At 34.0% G+C, this 22,143-nt stretch overlaps 4 protein-coding genes across 6 annotated transcripts in view; 2 read left to right on the plus strand and 2 right to left on the minus strand.

Annotated features, from left to right (window-relative positions):
* Window positions 1-85: 85 nt before the first annotated feature.
* Window positions 86-2,753, minus strand: eIF3d1 (eukaryotic translation initiation factor 3 subunit d1). The gene is made up of 3 exons (XM_018515490.1): window positions 2,462-2,753; window positions 2,337-2,382; window positions 86-1,673 (listed from the first exon to the last, which is right to left on the minus strand). The coding sequence occupies exons 1-3, from the start codon at window positions 2,636-2,638 to the stop codon at window positions 208-210; spliced, it is 1,689 nt and encodes a 562-aa protein (XP_018370992.1). The 5' UTR covers window positions 2,639-2,753; the 3' UTR covers window positions 86-207.
* A 240-nt stretch (window positions 2,754-2,993) lies between these two features.
* Window positions 2,994-4,399, plus strand: LOC108766301 (ATP synthase-coupling factor 6, mitochondrial). Its single transcript, XM_018515494.1, has 4 exons — window positions 2,994-3,088; window positions 3,456-3,601; window positions 4,011-4,141; window positions 4,271-4,399. Exons 2-4 carry the CDS (start codon window positions 3,462-3,464, stop codon window positions 4,300-4,302), a joined length of 303 nt encoding a protein of 100 aa, XP_018370996.1. The 5' UTR covers window positions 2,994-3,088; window positions 3,456-3,461; the 3' UTR covers window positions 4,303-4,399.
* A 73-nt stretch (window positions 4,400-4,472) lies between these two features.
* DNApol-epsilon255 (DNA polymerase epsilon catalytic subunit 1) lies at window positions 4,473-13,024 on the minus strand. The gene is made up of 18 exons (XM_018515486.1): window positions 12,815-13,024; window positions 12,623-12,743; window positions 12,330-12,548; window positions 11,976-12,205; window positions 11,607-11,847; window positions 11,171-11,487; window positions 10,861-11,107; window positions 10,220-10,772; window positions 9,675-10,116; window positions 9,312-9,549; window positions 6,660-9,245; window positions 6,323-6,489; window positions 5,939-6,227; window positions 5,780-5,863; window positions 5,425-5,687; window positions 5,158-5,290; window positions 4,871-5,082; window positions 4,473-4,795 (listed from the first exon to the last, which is right to left on the minus strand). The coding sequence occupies exons 1-18, from the start codon at window positions 12,901-12,903 to the stop codon at window positions 4,492-4,494; spliced, it is 6,735 nt and encodes a 2,244-aa protein (XP_018370988.1). The 5' UTR covers window positions 12,904-13,024; the 3' UTR covers window positions 4,473-4,491.
* Window positions 13,025-13,699: 675 nt separating this feature from the next.
* The window catches only part of pnt (ETS transcription factor pointed), a 116,809-nt gene continuing 108,365 nt past the window's right edge, over window positions 13,700-22,143 (plus strand). For 2 of the 3 annotated variants that reach the window (XM_018515599.1, XM_018515603.1), the window contains exon 1: window positions 16,214-16,467. The gene's annotated coding sequence lies outside the window, so the exon portion shown is untranslated. Of the gene's footprint in view, window positions 13,935-16,213; window positions 16,468-22,143 lie in introns of those variants that run through there. The other variant, XM_018515600.1, reaches the window with a different exon arrangement.

A 22,143-nucleotide genomic window follows, 5' to 3' on the forward strand; every position in this document is an offset into this window, starting at 1 on the left:
CATATATATATCTATTAATCAAAGTATCTGAATTTCTATTAATTAATTATATCAAAAAGTATTTGAGTAATAAAATTCCATAAATCAAATATTGTATTGAAATCTTCTCATTTATTTTCTTTATAATACTCTTGTTTCCACAAAAATTTTCTTAAAAGCAATCTATTACCGATCAATGGTGGGCGTAAGCGTAATTAATGGAGGCTGTTAACTTTGAAACGCATCATTAACAGGCTCATCATCATCCTCATCTTCCTCGCCCTCGCTTTCAAAGGTATTATCAGGAATATCATATAATCGAATCATAGGCTTATTTGGATCCTTCATTATCAAATATTTGCCATCCTTCTGCTTCATGCAAATGTCGATGATACATCTTAGGATGCCCCACGCGTTGTCCATGTTCAAATTAATTTGCGTCGCAAATTCATTCGGTTTGTACTGTTGAGTACCGAGAATAACGTGTTTACTCGAGTCTCGCACTATGGCGCGTGATACGTATCCAAATTTCAGCTGATCCGAACCGGCTAGTAACGCCTGAACCGTCCATTTGGCGAGTTTACAGGCGTTATTGCGCAATTCGTTAGCCAAAACCGCGCCACGTTGCGTGTCTAGCTTCTGACGCCACTCGACTCCATTAGCTAGCTTTGAATCCCATTCGTTTAATGCCTTGATCGTCAGGAATTGGTTTTCATTGTTTGGACCTTGCATCACAGCATCGTGCTCGCATCGGGCGACAAGGACTATGCCATTGTTAAGATCCCACTTACGATAACGATAAGCCACACTGGCTACATCGCTCTCTTCTTCCTCTGCAATGAATGGGTTACCTTCCTCAAACTTGTATCGTGATTCATTTGACTTGAGCACCTGCTGTGAGAAATTGTGATTGATGAAAGTCGCCTCAAGGGCCAAATTTCTGGGTGAATTCAGTGAATTGCCGTCGTCCTGTGGCGGCTCGACACTAGTCTCGTTTACGGTCAAAAGATCAAATTCGGTGTTATCTCGTTTATCAAAGAACAGCTTGTCACCAATCTTTTCAATGACGATGTCCCACGAATAATTGCTACGTGTACAGCACATGATAGTAGCCAAGATTGCATCAGTAGCATATACATTGCCCTCAGTTTTCGACAATTTTCGAACTATTGGATCATCGGTAGTTGTGACCGTGTGGAAAATACGATCAATTCTCTGTAGTGGCTTCTCGCTCTTGACATTCACGCGATCGTACGTTTTGTCATAATATTCAAGCGAGCCGCAACATGATATATCTTCGCCATCTTTCACGCCAGGCAACGAGAGCTTAGCCAATCGGGGAAAGTCCATTTCTTCGATAGTTATCCAGTCAGGTCGCACTGTTACAGAAGCATCTCGGATCTTGATAGGCGGCTGATTCTTATGATTGCGCAGACCTTGCTGTCTACCCCAACGCTTTGCTTGTCCCTTACGCTCCCGTTCTCGCAATTTGAGCTTCCCTAGCTGCTGCATCTGGCTCAATCCACCACGCTGACCACCGCGACCACGCAAGTTACGCTGATTGTGACGAAAGCGGCCACGTTGATACGGCGGCTTCTGCACACGGGTAGTATCCACCAAGTGGAAGGTGGTTTCATCTTCATCATGATAGTAGGCATATTGACTGCCTGAACCAAACTGCGATGTATATTTGTCTACAAAAATAATTAGACATAAATTTCATACATATATAATTATAATGTATCAATAAATTAATTTTGCGTACGTAATATAAAAAACAAACTACATTAATAAATTTTTCAATATAGTCGTTATATATCTTTTATATATAATCTAGTTTATAATAAATTATATTAGATCTAAAATCTGTTCAATTATACTTTTTATATCATTTATCTTTCCTCTTTTCGCTCCAAAGAGAGAACTTTGGAGAGAAAAAGAGAAAAGATGAATGATACAAAAAATTATTAATAATAATGCTAAGTAATCTATTCCATTTGATAGAATTTTGCTCAACATACAAATTAAAGAAAAAAAGATAATCAATTGTTATATCAAAATATGTCATTTCTACGAGACAAAAAATTATTTATCTAGATAAAGTTTAACAAAATAGTTCTATGTATATTAATTAGAATTTTATCTAATATATCCAACATTTGACACATATACATCTGTCAAACCTTGCTCCAGTCTTAAGATTAACTCAAATAAAAACTGTCGTCTTCATTTAACGACGATAACGACATATGTGACACAAAAATGCCAACAAGGCTTCCAGCCGAGTCCCCGGGATCAGAGTCTCCTGATCTTTGAGGTTAAGCGCACGTGAGCAGTCGGCAAAGCGAAATACGTACTTGGGAACTTTTTGTCCTGGAAAGCAGGAGTGGTCCAGTCGGAGATCTATGGAAAATAGCAAACCGATAGGTAAGCGCGATTTATGGGACGAAAATAAAGTTCGAATAAGTCTCACAACACTCACCTTGCCCAATCTGTCGCCTTTCGAAAATGGCTGGTAAGGAATGTCCTTAAACTGATCCGGCAGTTCGCAGGGACCCCAGCCGTCCGGATTGTGCTGGATCGCCGGTGCCTGGAAGTGCGCCGCTACTTCCTCCTTCTGGACAGGGTCGTCCAGCACCACTACGTCTACGTCCGTCATGCTGATGCTCGGTTAAATTTGTCACACATCGATTCAATTCGACGTCAAGTCACTCGGCAGCTCGGTACGACCGACCTGACCACTACTCGAGTCACTCCACCACTATGATGGCTCCTCTACCGTCTCCACCGCCGGAAATCCTGTCTGCACCATCTTCCCCGTTTGCCGCATCGCATCGCAATAGGTCTGTTCGTGTTGCTTGCACTTTTGGCACTCGATATCTTCGCTTTCTCTCTTTTTGAAGCAAAATATGTATCTGTCTCATTTTAAGTGCAAAAATATTTGGGGAATTTAAGCAACGCGAACAGACCTAGTGCTGTCAATTCATTTATTCATGAAAGTGGCAACATTGAAATCATTAGGGCGACTTCGATCAGACTGGATCAGATGGTGTTAGTGATTATCTTGGGAAGAAAATTTCGATTTGTGTGTAACGTGCTAAACATATAAGTAAATACATTAACTATTTATTAACGTACACGCGTAATGTGTAATATATTTTAAATGTATTGCTGTTTATCCATTTATGAATGGATGAATGTATATTCGAATCGTTTTAACCTATTCCGAATGGGTCTAACCAACAAATGTTATTGCATTTTATTACGTAAGAGACGTCTAAAAGACGATTAATTTTCATTCTAACAAAATTCAACAATATATAAAAAAATTATAATTTAGAATTTGTGATCTCGATGTGTAATTGAGAGGTTATTTGGATAATTCACGCTTGTTGTGCAAAAAAGAAGTTACTTGTTGATGACAAAAACATAGATACAGAATTCTTCCCCAAAATTGAGCGTGACTTACTTTTTAGGCAATCATGTTGAGGTCACGTCTCATTAATGTGCAGAAAGCTATTAAACGCAACATCAGCACCAACGTTCCTGCTTTGCAGAAAGCAAGTGATCCCATACAGCAGCTCTTCGTTGACAAACTTCGGGAATATAAATCAAAAAGCGTGTAAGTATACTTTTCAATTTTTTTAAATATTTTGGGGGAAATATTTTTGCAAAAAATATTATTTATACTTCGAACAGAAAAAGAATATAATTAAATTTTTAGTGTAAAAGAAACTAAAAGAACTGCCTATGTTTCTTATTTATATTTGTTCATTGTTGTATTGTTCTGTTTAGAAAAGATAACAGTATTAATTAGAATAATAATTTGAAAAAGAAAATATATTTGTCTCTAATTAAAAATAAAATTAAAAGTTTAAAAAATATTTTACATAGCTGCAAAATATAAATAATTAGATGTAACTAATAAATCAGATTCATTAAATATTGAACTATAATGTATTTTTATATTATGTCAAGATAAGATGTTTAAAGAATATTAAATGCTATAAAAATTTTTCTTTTATTTAAAGAGGTGGGAAATTAGTTGATCCCAGTCCGGATATCACAAGAGAACGAGATTCTGAATTAGAAAAACTTAACACGCAATATGGTGGTGGTTCAGGAGTAGATATGACTCAATTTCCTCAATTTAAATTTGTTGGTAAGTTACTTATAAAACAAATATCAGTCTTTCAGATGTCTGTTTTAAATTGAAAAGTTATTACAATTTTGCCTACATGCAAGCAAACATATAGCAAAATAATTTAATGTATATTGTACCTTATTTCAGATCCACCTGTGGATACGGGTATTAAAAACTGAACATGTATCGATATGTATCAATAGGACATTCATGTATTGTTGAACTATTAAATATTAAGTAAGTCATCTTAAAAATATATATAGCTGTAAATTATAATCTAGTTTTTTTAACCTAAACAGTCTAAAACAAAACAAATCAATAAATTTAGTGATAAATTATCATAAAGGGAGAAAACCCTGATTTAGTTACTAACTTATAAAAAGTTTCGTGTTATCTACTATCTCTGCTAAAATAGTCATTTTACATTTCGTGGCTATAGATTTACATATATTTACATAGCTTGTGACTTCATCTCGTGAAATTAAATTATCATATTCGCCTGAGCAAGAACATAACAAGTTCATGTTGTCTCGTTTGATTTCCTTACACTTTCGGCATTGTAGATCTTGTAATACGTAAGCCATACTTTTACGATTCAATTTGTCAATTAGTGAAAATTCTATTTCTGTATTGTCGTAAGATGCATCACAGTTAGGACATTTCCACGTGAACCTATAATAATAATAATAATACACCTTTAGTGCATACCTTTGTCTAAATATTACATTATTTTCATATTTAACGTACTTGTTATTTTCATTGGTGAAATATTCATCTTTACAAAGATCAATATCTCTCGTGCGATTGCATAGTTTGCATATAACTTGTGGTAAAACAAGAGAAATACACGGTTCCTTCCACTCAACATTATCGCTATAACTGCCGACTCCAATTAATCGTAAAAGATTTGTTTTTAAGTTGTAAACCTCATGTTCCATCTCTTTATCCAGAGATAAAACCTGAAAATTTCACAGGTAATCTTTAATATCTCGAACAATTCAAATATTGTTGAAATGTTTATAAAGTAACGTTACCTTGCATACTGCTTTGATTAATTCAAGTGCAGGATTGATTTTTATACTTTCTTTTCCATTCATATTCAAATTAGGATATTCCTCGAGAGTTAATGTCTTTTCCGTCAGGTTCCGATGTATCTTTTGAGTTATTCTGTAAATAATAAATATGCCTTTCTCAAACTATCGATTTTTCCAAGCACAAAATATCAAATATTAAATTTATCTCAATTCTTTATATAAAGCTTCATATTAATTTTAGAGACTGTAAAAGAGATAAATATGTACTTGAATAATCTTTGAGATATTTCTCCTGATATCAATTTTTTTGCAAACTCGGCTGTATTTTCCAATGCACCTAAACCAAGTGGTGCTATAAATGATTGGCTTTGGCTTTGTCTTCTTCTGGGCCTTATAGTGTTATTAGTTTCATTCTCGATCATACACTGATATACTGCACGTATATATCCTGCTATTACAGCATTAAAACTTGCTTGACATCCTGCTTCTGTAGGCAGGCATTCCATCAAACTCCAATTCATGATTAGAAGCTAAATAAAAATAATTCAATAAGTAGAAAAATATCGTCAAAGCATTATCAATGCAATTTCTACAAATGTCTATAAATATGCTTATTTTTTACCATGTCATCGTCATCATTTTCAGTATTCTCATCATCTCCCGTATCATCTTTAGGTGACTGTCCTTTAATACCAGCATGATTGTGCTGATGAGAAAATCAAATATGTAATCAAAATGTTATACTAAACATTTCATGAATCAAATAATTGATGAATCATACCAAGTCAAGCCATACTAGGTATTCCCAACATTGTTCACAAGAAATATCAATACTGTGAAACAGCTCTTTGTTTTGTATGGTTTGAACAACAAACTCTATATAGCCTAAAGCATCGCTCACAGATCTTTTCTTTGTGCATACAATAATCTTATTAAAGTTTGCAAAAACTATAATACAACCTAACGTTTTGAATTGTGCTATTAATTGTATATATAACTTTTTCATATAAGTATGTAAAGTGCGGCGTAGAGCAGGATCATAAAGCAAAGCGTTTGAAGACCTCAGCCACCTGGAATCATATAAATATGTACATGCGTGTTTATATAACGGAGTAATATATAATTAAGTATATAATTAATAACAATACGAATAATAATAGCGTACCGATAGAAATGGATCAATTGATAATCCGCGAATGTATTTTTATATAGAGATACATCAAGCAACCATGTGTTTACCATGTTTCGCAATATTTTAAACGACGGATTGCATAAAGTGATTTCGTCGTAGCTGGGAATAACTGTTGCAGCATCACTGCCCATTGCCATATCCTATTGAATAATTTAATATAATTTATACAGTTATATATATATATATATACAATATAGTCAATTTAGAGAAATTATTGCAAATGAATTTTTAAAAAGTACTGTTAATTAATTTAGAGGAGTGTATTTTTTGAAACATTTTAAATAATTTTTAAGAGATGTATAAAACTGACCTGGACGGATGGACGCTGTTGATTGTGAAACGCTACAAATGTGCTAGTTCCATCTATATCGTGAATATGATTATATTGCAGCAGTGCACTGACCGCTAAATAATCTACTTCCAACTGGACGCAAACACTAGAATATGTGCCTGGGTTGTTCGCAGCGCAGCTCGAACTCTCCTCAAAGTCTGTCAGTAGCCTGTTATCGTCATTTTCGCTACCACCTAAATCGGGTTTCTCCGTAGGCGAACACCATAGGACAAAATTATTCCTGTACAAATTTCTAGCGTAGAATAAATCGGCGCCAAAGAGTGAAGTATCCGCGGGTATGTTGCCAATAGGTGCGTGGAAGTATCGGCATTGTTCTGCAATTAATTCGACAATCTGTTGACTCTTCAGGTAGTGACTGATCATCATTTTCGCGCCGATCTTCTGCCATTCTAATGTGCTGTACAGATTCTCAACGTCTCGCACGTGCGTGCTGACAAGAGGGAAATCGTTGAGAAGTGGCATTTCGGTAGTTAACACAGTCTTGTCGAGAGCAGTTTGATTAATAATAATTGTAGCACCGTGCTTTTCGTTCTTATATGTTGTTAAGGCTGCTTGCAATGTACGACACACATATTGAAAGTTTGTTTCAGCTTGTATCATAAACTGCATAATTTCAGGCAATTCGCTTATACTGTCTTCGCCATTTTTTTCCAATGTTGCTTTACGTTCGTTCGTGTATAATGTATTCATGTTCGGTAGTTGATTAGAAGCGACTGAATCTAAGATGAATATGTGAGCCCTTCTGCTGGCGCTTAAGAATAAGCCCCATAGTGCTCTTTGACGGTTTGAACTCCAATGATGATAGAGAAATATGTAGTTGATCGATTCATTTCGCTTGAGATAAGGATGAAAAGCGATACTCTTGTATTCCAATTGATCTAGAGTAAAGGTATCGGCACCATCTGCTACTTTACGCATAACACGCGGATCGACTATGCACACGCATCCCAACTGCAATATGGCCCGAAATTCCAATGACATTTGCGTCTCGTAGATCCCTTCAATTTCTGGTTTATTTAAGTCTTCCAGGAGCTCCCGACTATGCTCTTGAAATAGAGATTCTGGTAGAGAATATTGATACAAGTTGTATATTGGACGAGAGCGTGGTAAAGATCTGAAACTTTTCTTCCAGAGCTCGTTAGGTCCTGGATCGGGTCTTGCTTTGCGGGTGTTTACGTAAAATATGCGGGGTACTACGAGACGTACTTGATGCAGTTGTGTGTCGACCAGTATCCACAATCGAAACATCCCGGGTTCACCGGTTTCCGATAGCTGGATGATTTCCCACGGAGTTTCCAACAATTTCCTTTGAGCGCGTCTTAAAAAGCCAGTCATGGTAGATGTATTTGTATTTCGTATGACTCCCCAGCCAATTCCGTCGGTTTCATTAGTTTTACTTCTCTTTTTCTGATGCTGATTTCTTTGTTTAGCCTGGAAGGTCCATTTTTTCTTATGAAACTCTAACCATTTAAGCCTCTCTTCTTTCGTTTTTCCCATGGGAGGAGGTGAACCCAGTGCTTCTTTCCAACTTTTCGCTTTGATTGTCTCATCTTCATCTGAATGCTGTCTTTTCCTCTTGTTAACAACTGACATTGGGGTCGTGAAACTAGTGGACGGTCCTGCGAGGTCTTCAATATCACGGGGCTCTTCGGCACTGTTCGTATGAAAAGTGTCTTTATCTACTACAGAAAATATATCTGTGATCTTTTTTTGACGATGGGATGAACTTTTCTCCATGACTTTCTTATGTAACCATGGTGGATGCTGCACTCGTGGAACTGGATTCGGTAAGCCTTGCATCGCCGCTGGTATAGTGATTATTTTTTGAATAGCGCTCCCGATTCGTTCAATGTAATAGTTCCAATCTAAAATATCTCTTATATCCTCACTGCACAAAGTAGGATCCTTCAACCACTTTTTCAAGTAATGCCTTCGCACAGCCGGTTCTGATTGAAAAATAGCCAACGGTATCGCGCGCTCAGTAACTGGTGCGCTTTGCGGTTTATTTGCTATAACATATCTACAAGCTAAACCTGCATCTTTAACCATCTCATCGCCTAAGAATTCGGCTAATCTTTTAGCCGTAGAAATCGACGTGGACTTCTGTGCACCATATTCTTCCAATTTACGCGACATGGATTTGTTTTCGGATATAAGTTCGAACAGTTCGGAATCAGGCATATTCGCACATTTACTGTACAGTAAATCCAGCCAATAATCTGCGTCCTTCGCGACTGAAGCGTAACATTCTTCTAATGTATTTCCTTTTAAGAAGGATTCAAAAACAGAAGCTTGAAAAATTTTTATCAGTTGCAATTCACCCCTTCTTTTTATTTCAAATCCTTTTAGTTCGGCTAGAGAACCGTCGAAATTAAAAACTGCGTATCGTTTCTTTAATTTCTTTCCTTCTTCTTTTGCAGCAGGTAACACCATTGCTAGATACGGTCCATCAACTTCAAAAAATATAGAATTTTCACTTTTGATTTCGTACGTTAAATTATCTTTATCCACAAGCTCATGATATACTTCATTAGTAAATTGATCCTGTGTAAAATAAAAAAATATAGTAACCAAAAGAAAAAAACATACTTTTTGTTTATTTATACATACCTTCACCATAAAATTAAGGACTGCATTTGGATACGAGACCGTAAATTTCGATTTCTTTTCATGAGTAGTATGAACTATGATAGAATCTGGAAAAGACGCAGGTAATATGCACCATATACCATCAGTATCTAATTCCAATGGTCGACCAATCTGTTCTATAATTTCTCTAGCTTTCATGATAATATGGGCTCCTGTGTAACATACGATGCCACCCATTTCCATGCTATGCCATCGTGCTCTGTAATATAATTTTAAAATAAATAATAAAAAAGATAAGACTATAAAAAATCATCAATTTGAATATTGAGCCTTAATATTATTCTAATGGTTACTTAACATTGTATGTTCCATTTTAATACTTACCCTCTTCTCATAACGTAACCATAGAAAGAATTGAGAATACATTTATGAGCAAGCTGAAGAGAATCGTATAAAACTTCCCTATTTTTGGCAGACTTTATATCAGCCGCATCTCCTTTTGCAATTGCTGCTGCTACTTGCCGCTTAGCAACTTTAGTTAATGCTTTATATTCATATCTTCTATCTCTAAATGCTCTCACAGTGTCAACATAAAACGAATTCTCCTTCTGACAAATCGTTTGCGTTCTCTCTTCCATTTTGGTAATTTTCGCCTTCTTATACGCTTTTTTACAGTAATCAGTAAGCCTGGTTTTTTGATATGTAGCTTGGTCCTTTATGGTCAATTCGTGGAAAGCTCTCTTAGATCCACCAGGAAATTGTGGTGGAAATCTTTCAGTTTCTAATTGTTGTTTTACCCTTTGATATTCACCCAAACTTGCAGCCACTAAAAATTATTAATCACGAACATTAATAAGTAGAATACAAATCTCAAATAAAAATAAATTTAATAATTATAACTCGAGGTAGTATTTTGTACTCAAACTTACAATATTCGCCTCGCCACATCCATTTCATCTTTCTTTGGCATAGAGCGTCAGGTTTGTTATAATCACACACTGCACAATCCGTTTCATTTACTATCGCGGAAGGTTGCAATCTGTTAGTTAAAATTATATTGGGATACATAGCGCCTACGTCTAAGTGATAAATTACGGGATTTTCTAATCTCAAAGGTTGATTTTTGAGTTCCTTCAATTTTCCTTTAATTTCATTTACTATTTCATCAAAATTCGTAACCATGTCGATTGGTACTTTTTCCTCTTCTTGTATTGTGTGTTTTAAGGCTTTTTCTACACCACCAATTAATTCGTCTACAGCGCTAGGCACAATTTTAAAACGGCAAGGAATGTCAGCTCTAAAAACACCAGATTCCAAGGCTTCTACATGTCCACCTACATAGGTTTCTTGGTCCAGTAAATGGCCATCTTTTGTCAATTTATTTAATTCAGTTTCTTGTTTATTAGGAAATATAATATTAGCTTGAAAAGCTTGTACCATAAGAAGTGATTCACAAAGTGTACCAGATCCTTTTCTGAGTACCTAAACATAAGGCAAATAAAATCAAAATGAAGATCGTTTAAAGAAAAGTATATCAATTAATGTACATAATATAAAATATTTTTCTTACTTCATCAGGTTCCATAGGAATAATAGTGCATAACGCAAATATGAAGGGATGAATATATTTTTGATAGAGATAAAATGTTGCCACAGCATCAGAGACAGAATAGTTTGCAAGTATTTCAGGTTCTTCCGATGCTAATCTGCACATATCTTCTGGATCAAGTTCTACTGGATCATATCTCAACTTAGCTTTAGCGACAGCTTTTAAATTCTGAGAACCCACTGGGAGATAAGAATCACGTCTCACCCAACTAAAAATGTTTTGTGATAAGAACATATTTGCAATACTTTATTAAATATCACAAAATATTTACCATAAACAATCCATATGCATAGCAGCTCTACTAACGTAAACACCTTCACGATTTTTATAGAAGCCAATTTTCTCTTTCATATCCATGTTATGCATAGCAGCTCGAGCTTCAACAAATGGCCAGTCGAAAAAATCACCGTTGTACGTTACAAATATATGCGGTCTTATTTCATTAATATGGTCAAAAAATTTTGTTAAAGCTGCTTTCTCATTAGGCTCATTGAATATTGTAAAGGGACCTTCAAATTCCGGTTTTGGTGTATACTCAAAATCTTGTATGTCCGCAGAGATTAATTCTCTATTCGTTATTAAGTATCCCTAAGAAAAAATGTAATAAACTCTCTTTAAAAAATAGAACAGAAATTATTTATCTAATAATTTGAAAAGTTAAATGATAAGAGAGAGTATCATTTATTTTGTAAAACAAGATACATTACCTGCCCATCTATCATATATGATATCATCATAATCTGATCGATACTGGCATCTGGAAACTTCAATGGCAGCTTTGTAGTTTCAATATCATATGCTAATACGATGGGTTCAGGAGGTTCAATCATATCCTCCTTTCGCGTGATTATAGGTGGTTCATTTCCTTTGCTTTTTACAGAGTACCAAATTCCACAGAAGATATTAGCATCAATAGATACTCGGACATGATGAGGTACGTCATGTTCCCTAAACAATCATATTTCAATATATGCAATATCAGTATAAATCAAGAAGTAGTGCTAAAGAGAGAAATTAAGTAATAAAGAAATAAATAAAGAAAAAGAAAAAATTAAAAAAGAAATGTACACAATTACCTAATATCAAGAATATTATCCATATGATCCAAAATTTGTTTACCACTGTCTTGTTGTTCGTTTGGTTGTAAAGTAGTCGCTAGCATGTTTGTGTAATAAGTATTACTTTTCTCTCGCTCTTTGTTAACTCTAACAAAGCGCATAATGTCGCGTTTAACTTTTGTTAAATCAATAATATTTGCAAAGGAAAGCTTCAAATATTTTTGTTTTAAACCAATCAAGTGATTAGGCTGTAATAAGAAAACAAAAAGATAAATAAATGGAAAAAATAATAAAAAAGAAAAGAGACACTGAATCAATTGTGTGTGTAAAAACATATTAGTATCTAATTAATAGATTAAAAACACATTTTACCAAGTCAAGATCTTCTTTATAAATAGTCTCAATTTTCGTCAAAATTCCTGTGTACTTCTTAAATAAAAATGTCGACACTTCCACAAATGTATCTTTACGACATAAAATGTAAAAATATGGTGAAAATGGCAATGACACTTTAAACCTGGTAGAATCTTCCTCGATAAAGTAATAATCCACACCACTCAACATATGTTTATCATCCTCTACAATCTCCGTCTACACAAAGACAGAATCTTGTATATTAATTATGTAAAAGAAATTATGCCATCATTTCTTTCAATCTTCCTTACCGCGTGCATATTAAGCAAAAATCCTATCCTCTCTCTCGAGTCGGTGACTCGACGAAATCCATATACAGAATCGATTCTGATATCTTCCTTGATTTCGAGCAATTTTCCCAATGCATTTTCCCTGAAATATTAAAAATTTATAAGAAAAACTGCGATAAAATCGTACAAAAACAAGCATCAAAATCATCATACCCCGAGGCACTGGCCTCTTGATTTGGATTTCTTTTGTTGACCGCCTTAGGTGGACGGAAAGCTCCGGTATTTTGCAAAGTATTTTCCATTTCGAAGATAGCGAACGAAGTGATATTTCTTCGACGTATATCAGATAAATATTAATAATCAAATAATCACATTGAGAAAATTTCCAAAGCAACAAACAAACATACACGAACTATCACCACACGTCTGAGGCCTGAGGTCTGCCTGTTGCATGCTGTCGCAGCTGATCGAAGCCCGCCTTTTTCAATACAGTTCTATATACAACACCATCTTATCAAGAACTCGTCTTCTGATTGGTGGATTAGAGTTTACTCTGTCGGTAAAAAGTCTACAAATTTGGTGTATCGTATTACATTTGCGTGTTTATTTACGAAATTAAGGGCGACTATTACCAACGCTAATTAACTTAATCGACGATTAACTCAATCAGCAGAATTAGGTTTTACAACTCACGGTTAACTCTTAACCGAGGTTCAATTTGTTTCCCATCTCTTTCCAATTCTAAAATTGGAAAGAGACAATGAATAAATTGAACCTCGGTTAAGAGTTAACCGTGAATTGTGGAACTGGGTCGTAATCGGCATTGTTAACAGTCGCCCTAAGAAGATAAGTAAGGCAACAAATCACAGAAATACTTTTAACAATCTTTTCTTGCACGCGTACTAAATCTTTTATGCTCTGCAATTGATATTTTTCTTTGTGCGAAGATTAAACGTACTACACTCGCCTCGCATCGAGTATGGAAAGTGCGGTTCAAACGGATCAGGCCTGTGATTGGTTCGCTTTTTCTGACCGTTTTGAAAATCGCAATTTGGCGCCTCGATGAGATTCAGTTGTTTCAGTAATGGAACTGTTGGAAGGCGTCGTGACGGTCTGCACCTGAATTGTGTTTCTCGCTGTTGCGACGGTTTGAGAGCAAATTTCGAGCACGAGGAACCACTCCGGACGTCTTTTGCATTGAGGATGTTCGTCGTGGCTCATCAAGCCTCACAATAGTCATTATACGTATGTACGTTGATCCAACGAGTCGTACTCGTGTCGTCCGACAATATACAAAATCCTCTCAGCCACAAGGATTTTGATATCGCGCAAGGTATATGCATATATATATATATTTTATACAACATTGATATAATAATTATATATCATGCAATGTTATATCATTTAACTCAAATATTTTTGAATCGTTAAATTTTAGATTCGATTAAGGAGCCGATTCTGTAACTCTTAACGATAGCCGTTGATGTCATTGCGTAGCTTTATTACTCTACATAATATTTGTGTAACGACATCAACGAGTATCGTTAAGAGTTACAGAATTGGCTCCTAAATATAAATATGTATAATATTATTTGAACTACGAAAAAGTATTATTTCTTATATTTTCTCATTTATTTTTTATGTTATATAATATTTTTCATAATTATTCAAACTGTTTGTATTATATCATGTTAAATTTCATGTCTTGCATAGCTAAAATTGGTTGACGTATCATGGACTTAAAAAATGGAGCATGTGTTCTAAAAATATGAAGCCTTTTGCCATCTTGAGAGGCATTATTCTGTTCTCTTCCTCTTTCTTTTTTCTCTCTTTCTCTCACTTTCTATATATATATAGTGTATCTCATATTAAGGTGCCATTTCATAAGAGTATTATTAAGCGTAGAAATTTATTGCGCACGAGTCTGAATTACCTGCTTTGTCGTTAATCTTGATTTTATTGCTTTAACCGTTTAGCAAAAAATTGTTTTATGCGTACTTTTAAAAAAATGAGAACGTCCATTAAAAATCCATTAAAAATAATAATAAAACAATAAAACACTTATACTATAATTTAGTACTATTCGCTTTATACTCCAGTTTAAATTTCGCTGAGCTACCTTTCACATCTTAAACAATTATCTCAAAATATATGTCATATAAGAGAAAAGTATAAAAGATAATAAAGATATAAGAAAAAACTTATTCTATAATTTAGACTAAATTATAATATGTTTTTTTTTATACTACAAGTACAAGTATAAGAAAAACGCTTGATGCTCCCATATAAAGGCACCTTTAGACCTGTTTTTTTTAAACTGAACTGTTTGTTTTATTTATCTTTCCATTTTTTTTCTTTAACATGGAAAAAAAAAGAGGAAAGTGCCCGCGCGCATTTAATAGTGTAAGAAGTTATCTAAAAAGAACAGTTTATCTTTCAAGATGGCTACAAGGCAAATTCCCTTCTTTCTACTGAAGGCTCGTGAGAGAGAGAGAGAGAGAGAGAGAGAGAGAGAGAGAGAGAGAGAGAGAGAGAGAGAGAGAGATACATAATACTCCTTTAAGTTCATGCCATCTATATTTATTAATTTTCATGAAGATCAACCGGCCATTGTTAATATTTTCTAATTTTCTGTAGTTTTTTTCGATGCTATTATAAGTCGATCTATAATAGCACAGCATTTTTGTAATTATTAATGAGGCTAAAAAATAACTGAAGAGTTTTCAATTGACTTTATCGACTGTCGATGTAAATTTTGTGATCTATACAAATATCCAAAAACTCAATTACATATAATATATCAGATAATTTAAATTATTATTATTATATTACAGGTGCTTTTCATATATAAGCATACATAACGTTGCAAAAAATATTATATATATTTTACATACATATATTTTCGTATTATATACATTATAATATAATAAAATTACATTTTTCTCTGTTATTATTCGTGCATAGATCATTAAACGCAAATGATAAAAATAAGAGTGCAAATTTTGAATAAAAAAATCAAATTTATATCATATAAATATACATATATATGCCTGCTTAGAATAATTACATCATAAACTTAATATTTTGTTACGAATTAATCAGTTGAATTTTAATAGACACATGGATTTTTATATAATTATCAATCTTTAATAGACACTTGTCAATCTCCTTGATTTCTAATAATCACAAGTATCTCAAGACATTTAGAATAGCAAACTTATTATTATCTTTAATATCTCGGTGCTCCAATTGATTAGTTTACCGACGTCTGCATAAAAGAGTGCTATAAATACCAAATACATTTCCGATCCAAAATAAATTCACGAAGCTTCAGTCTAATTACATTATTCAAATATCATAAAGAAATTTATGCTTTTAATAATAGATGGCAGGGATCTGTTCGCGTTTAATTTTTACGCGGTTCATGTATCTACGTGCTCGTAACGACCGCGCCGGCGCGACGGTGGCGGCCATTTGCCGAGGCTTGGCGGAACCTGCCGAAGCTCGGCGGAGCTCGCCGAGTCACGTGACGCCGCGATACGTACGATCATTCGCAAGCCGTTGGCTGCCGGCCGAAATTACGACGCCAAGTTAGTAGCGCGCTTAGTTTCATTCATGAACGTCAGGAACGCGGCCATAACACTCCTGTAATCTGTATATTGTGTATACACCGGGCTGGTACACTGTACACGGTGTACACCGCGTCGTTGCGTTAGTGCTGCCGATGTGCGTGCGCCTCACCGTCGTCGTACACGTGATTCCCGCTTTGCGTCGCGTTTTTGCATGGTGTTTCCCGTGTGCGACCGTACCACCGGCTGGAAGTTATCAGCGATAAATCCACGGGACACCAGCTAGCGGCGAGACAGGTGCGTAGAGAGAAATACAATTTTTGTAGCGCCTTAAGTAACCGCGATCGTCCGATTAACCGGGATCGATCGTGATCTCTCATAGTCGTGTCGACGCGACGGCTATGTGTCATTGACGAACCGTTTCGGAGCCGTGTCGATGACGCGTTTATCTTCGCGCCCGTTCGACTCCGGCTTTATGAATGGATCATAAAGAGCGAAATTCCTCGGCCGACTGGCGGCCGGGTAGTTTCAACTTGAGTGCTCCGATTAGAGCTAGAGCTTATTTATGCGGCTTCTCGTATGTCGTTGCACCAACGTCGCACGAAGCCACGATTCATTCCGCAAATATTACAGTGTGAAAGAGACCTTTTTTTTTTGGAGCAGAGTATATCGCGCTGGTGGTTTTATGATTTAGTGAACTCTCGTTGAGAATTTGGAAGGTCTCCGTATCGCGTACTTTGTTCCATCGAGAGTCTAAAAATAAAAGCACCTTTTCCCTTTTTATTTTTAAATATTTGTGATTATATGTAATTGCACTGTAAAAAATTAAATGTTGATTTTAACTTACAGTCGTATAGTGGACTTTGTGAGACATGCAAAAATGTTAAAATTAACAATCTTTAAAGTTAACATTTTATTTTTTACATTGTATATAATGTAGAAAAAATATCTAGAAAATGTATAAAGGATAGAGAAAAATTTACATTACGCTTTTATTAAATTTATTACTTCGAGCTAGTATCCGATTTGATATCCAATTTGTATCAAAAAAATTTTTTAATTACATTCCTTTGTATTAAAAAGAAAATAATAATTGTAGTTCGGATATCATGGAGAAAATATTACGAAAATGTGAAAAGTGTGAAAATTAAAACGATTTAATTTCGGCAAGCTGTTTTTTTCCGCTGACGCTAATTATATAATTATTGAGAAATCGATGAGTGTTATAAATAACTATCGTTAAGATTGCTTGGCCTTGCTTTTTTCAGTGTATTAATCTCACGATAAAAATAAGAAAATGTTTAGTTATCGTCGAGTCTTGAAAAAAAAAACTATTTCTTTATTTCTTGACTGACGTGTGTCATGTTTATGTTACTTCGCGAAAAGATTTATCATGCGAGCCTTATGACTACGAAATGGGAAAGAATTGTACGCTGAAATAGCCTTATCGCGAAATAACAATGAAATCGACTTCGATAACATGAAGGCAGGCAATATGATGTCGCTTGCTGTGCGAGGTTATCATTGCACAAAGGGTCAATTTAGAATGTAGCTAAAGACCAGTCAGTTAGACAAGAAAAACTTTTTGCTGTTAGATTCGAGAGGTCACGTGACATAAATCATGATAGGAATATAAATCGTGACGACGATAATTTGATATCTTTAACAAAAAAAACCTGTTTTATCTCAATTCTCTCCTATACACACGAATTTGATACATTTTATAGATCAACCCAATCAGGTAAATTCAGTTGAGTCCAAATTAATTCTCTTTTATCTTTTCTAGACCTCAAAAGTTCGTTTTGAGTTAGTTATTATGACATAATAATAAATTATGTATACATATATAAATATTGTATATCTATCCTATTTGGAAGCGTCTTTTATCTATCGTCGGCAATAAGAATGATTTGAAATAATGTAAAATCGTCTAAAAGAAGGAAAAAGAGGAATGCGATGGCTTGCATCAGATGGCCGAAGGTTTTTGCAGAATTTCTCGGATCTCAGACCATGGCGCGGCAACGTCGCGACTTGTCTCCTTTCATCTTACCATTTCTGCCTCTCTTTCTTCTTTCTTTAGCCTTTTCATGTTTCTTTCCTTTTTCTTACCATTTTCGTTTGCTAAGACGACGAACGATGACAAAGAGGGAGAGCGCTTCGTAAGAAGTGACACGAAGTCACGACGCTTGACTGATCCGAAACAGGAGCGATGTTCTTTGATAAAAGATGCGAAGGTTCTACCTTTTCTACAAGGTTATGCATCTAAAATATCGATGTTTATTATCGTTCCCGAAATACAGACAAGTATAAGATTCAAAAATTAAGTTGCATCAAAAGAGTCATCGAGTATGGATAAAAATTTTTGAAAATTTTTGTGAAATTAACCGACTTTTGTAATCACTCCTAATATATATTTGTGCATCTATTTAAAACGTTTTCCAAGTGTAGAAAAATATCAGAGAAAAACTGGTCAGAAACTGATCTTTTTTGCTATTTTGAATTTAGTGGACGGGAACTATTCGGTAACTGTGTTCAAAAATCCTGGTTAGGTAAAACTGGTCAGAAACTAGAGACTACCCAGGTCAGATGAATCAGTAGGTAAATGATAGCTGTATTTGTTCACACATTTTTTCGTTGATTTACTGATTACATTGAACTCGTGTTGGAGCAATAATAAAAAAAAAAGAGGAAAAAAAATAAATATATTCAAATAAATTCGATAAAGCTATAATTTTTTACGCATAATTTTTCAAAAAATATGAAAATAGAAGTAATTTAATGAAATTAACATGCTACATTTCGAAGTTTTCATAAGATATTTTATATAGGAAAAACTTGTTGAATAATAATAATATAGATACAATTCTTAATGTTGACCTATGAATGTTGGCATATTTGTCGAAATTAATTTGAACCTAATTGCTAGAGGATGTTAGTAGAGATTAGAATCTACTTGCGATCCATCCAAAATCAACGATGATTCATAATCTTCTTCTCGGAGCCATCAACGATGTTACGTTTGGCATACGGGTGCGTACACGCTAGATACAACGTGAAAGGTTCATCTGCCCGCATGTTAAAACCCAGTATAACAGCCCCTTAAGAGATATTACGTTACTTTCAATAAGATATTGAGACAATAGACACTCCACTTTTGCGATGGCGGGATACTGTAGATACGTATTAATATGTATAGTCTGTCGTCGTTGAGCATTCGAGAATATTGCGCCGTTATCGTTAACGTTAGAACGCAATAACGTTACCGTAGAATGCACATGTCGTAAATGCAATGAATTGAACTGACGCTTTCAAATAAGGTATACGTACATATGTAAAGAGTACCGTAATGATCAAAGTGAATTTCTGGAATATAGAAAAGATCGAAAAATCAGTAAAACTTCAATCAAATTTACCTGATGATACACTGAACAAATGTTACAACAGCATTATTTTAATTGAAAATAATCTTGTTAATTGAACAACAATATTACTGAAAACAAGTAAAATTTTATTAAAATAAAACCATGATGTAAGAAATGTTTCATTAAAAGTGTTATATAAATTGACAAAATTATTTTCAATTAAAATAATCTTGTTGATATCTTTTTTTTCAGTGTAGAATTAACTAGAAATATATTAATGATACCAAGAATCGTGATAAGAATGCTACGTGAACCAATTTGTTCGATAGTAGAATTAGAGTAATATGAGAATAAAAAGATTTATAGAGATATTATAAAGATTAATAAATAAAAATCAATGGAATATTGTAATATATTGAGTATCATAAATAAAGAAAATTGCTACTTCCTATTTCGGTAAAATAAATCAGTTAGTGCTATTTTAAGTACATAAACGAATGAAATAATACACGTGCATACATACACGATCGATTTTAATTATTATTGCATCAATTACTGTATATTTTCTCGCAGTTAAAAGTTAAAACATAGAAATGAACGTATATCATTGTGCACATAAACATAATGAACCGTTAGCACCCTGGTAAGCTACATCGAGAGTGAACAGACTGAGGCAAAATGCCATTTCATCTTCTTTTGTCCTGTAATCTTTTCTCCCAACTTTTTCGCTCAGTTGGAGATTTTGTCGAAGAACAGGTAAACACAAGAACGAAAGACATTCCTATACATGCGTGTTTCAAGAGAAGAAATTCTACGAAAATTTTTGAGAAACGTTTTAAAGTTTTAGTAAAAACAATGTAATTTAAAGATATCAAAAATATGGTATTCAATTTATTAGAAATTAACTTATTTACTTACTGGTTTTAATAATTTTCTTATAACCGGTTATTTATCTGAACACTTGATTTTTTTGATAATTGATTAACGGACAAATATAGTCGATAGATCGATGATAACGTGCGCAAGTGGCAGAGAAAACAGACAAATAAAGAAAATAAATAAAATAAAATTATGCGGAAATTAAATGTTAAATTTATCCAAAAGTTATATGCGATCCAAGGAAATAATATTTATATATAATTTATATATATAATAAATATTATCATATAAAAATATCATCAAAGTAATAAATTTATACGAGCAATATGACTCAAGTTCACAAGATATATTGGTACATATATGAAATAAGAGTACTTTTTATTTTTAACTTTATTATGCATTATTGCGCTAACAATTAACTTCACTAATTAATCAATTAACATTACGTAACGTTTCATTTTATTAATATGCGATAATGTTATCAATTACTTCGCGTTTATTTACATGATCCTTTTTGGAACTTTTAGAAATAGCGAAGATTATTAATAATTCAGTGATAGTATTGTTTTTTTCTTCTTTGTCTTTATTACTCACGATAAATAATTTCTGATAATATACACGATATCTTTCGCTATGCTGCAGATAAATATCTGAATGATAATGGAATATGCTCAACAAATAAAGAAGTCAGTAAGCTAAAATGATGCAATCGAGCGAGATGAGACAAGAAACTCGATATCGAGATTTATACTTGATAAAAACAAATGATTGATACAATTTTCTCGTCTCGATGGGTCCATATTTTCGCTTCTCAAGATTCCCGAATTTTATCTCGAGACATTCGAGAGTATCGACTATCTCGTTTCATTTATTTCAAATATTTATATTTTATATAACCAGGCAGCACATTGCAGGGTGTCTTACAATTACCGCATTTCCTCTTAAGAACGTATTCTTGAGATAATTTTGAATCGAAAAGTCTAATACAAAAATGTCGAGGTTACAATAGTTTTTGAATTATAATTGGTTAAAGTGTGTAATTCGAAAACTATTATAGCCTCGATATTTTCGTATCAGGATTTTCGTTTTAGAATTCTGTTCAAAAGAATCCAAAAATAATAATAGAGGTTGTAAAAGTAAAATGGTTTTTTACTTACAAGCATTTAAAGTTAGTTTATAATTCAAAAAAATTATTGTAGTCGACATTTTCGTATTAGGATTTTCGCGTCGGCTCAAAATTACCTCAAGAATACGTCCTTAAAAGGAAATGCGGTAGTTGTGAGACACTGTATAATTATAACTGTTATAGGTAAAAATGTCGAGACGAGAAAAACAAATAACATATGATAATCTCGGAAATATTACTTTAATGACACGAGAAGTTCTGAAACGATATTCCGAGATTCTCATATCGAAATGCATCACTATCAACTTTAAACAACGCGCTTTCATATCAAACATATTACGCGCAGATGGAGAATTTTGAATTCTAATCTTAACTTTCTCGTGATAACATTTGCTATTCATACTGCTAGATAAAAGATGTGATTATTTATTTTTCTTTAATCTACGTTTGAGAAAACTTGCTATGTAATAATTTCTGCTAAGTAATGATTTCATCAAAGAACATTAGCTTCAAAATATCAATCACTGTCGCACGATAATTATGGATGAAGATAATTATGAAAGCAAATCCGCTTTAATTAGCTTTCTTTATCGCCGTCGAACTTCC

The sequence above is a fragment of the Trachymyrmex cornetzi genome, unplaced genomic scaffold, assembly GCF_001594075.2.
Source record: "Trachymyrmex cornetzi isolate Tcor2-1 unplaced genomic scaffold, Tcor1.1 scaffold579, whole genome shotgun sequence".
In the NCBI taxonomy this organism is placed as follows: Eukaryota; Metazoa; Arthropoda; class Insecta; order Hymenoptera; family Formicidae; genus Trachymyrmex; species Trachymyrmex cornetzi.

Excerpts from the sequence above, each read along its gene's own strand:
- eIF3d1 (XM_018515490.1), bottom strand. The coding sequence starts at position 2,638 with ATGACGGACGTAGACGTAGTGGTGCTGGACGACCCTGTCCAGAAGGAG. Across the intron at positions 2,383-2,461 it reads AAGGCGACAGATTGGGCAAG|ATCTCCGACTGGACCACTCC; the intron begins GTGAGTGTTGTG and ends TATTTTCCATAG. Across the intron at positions 1,674-2,336 it reads CCAGGACAAAAAGTTCCCAA|ACAAATATACATCGCAGTTT; the intron begins GTACGTATTTCG and ends TTATTTTTGTAG.
- LOC108766301 (XM_018515494.1), top strand. The coding sequence starts at position 3,462 with ATGTTGAGGTCACGTCTCATTAATGTGCAGAAAGCTATTAAACGCAAC. Across the intron at positions 3,602-4,010 it reads GAATATAAATCAAAAAGCGT|AGGTGGGAAATTAGTTGATC; the intron begins GTAAGTATACTT and ends TTTTATTTAAAG. Across the intron at positions 4,142-4,270 it reads TCCTCAATTTAAATTTGTTG|ATCCACCTGTGGATACGGGT; the intron begins GTAAGTTACTTA and ends ACCTTATTTCAG.
- DNApol-epsilon255 (XM_018515486.1), bottom strand. The coding sequence starts at position 12,903 with ATGGAAAATACTTTGCAAAATACCGGAGCTTTCCGTCCACCTAAGGCG. Across the intron at positions 10,773-10,860 it reads TTCCTATGGAACCTGATGAA|GTACTCAGAAAAGGATCTGG; the intron begins GTAAGAAAAATA and ends CCTTATGTTTAG. Across the intron at positions 10,117-10,219 it reads GATGTGGCGAGGCGAATATT|TGGCTGCAAGTTTGGGTGAA; the intron begins GTAAGTTTGAGT and ends AATAATTTTTAG.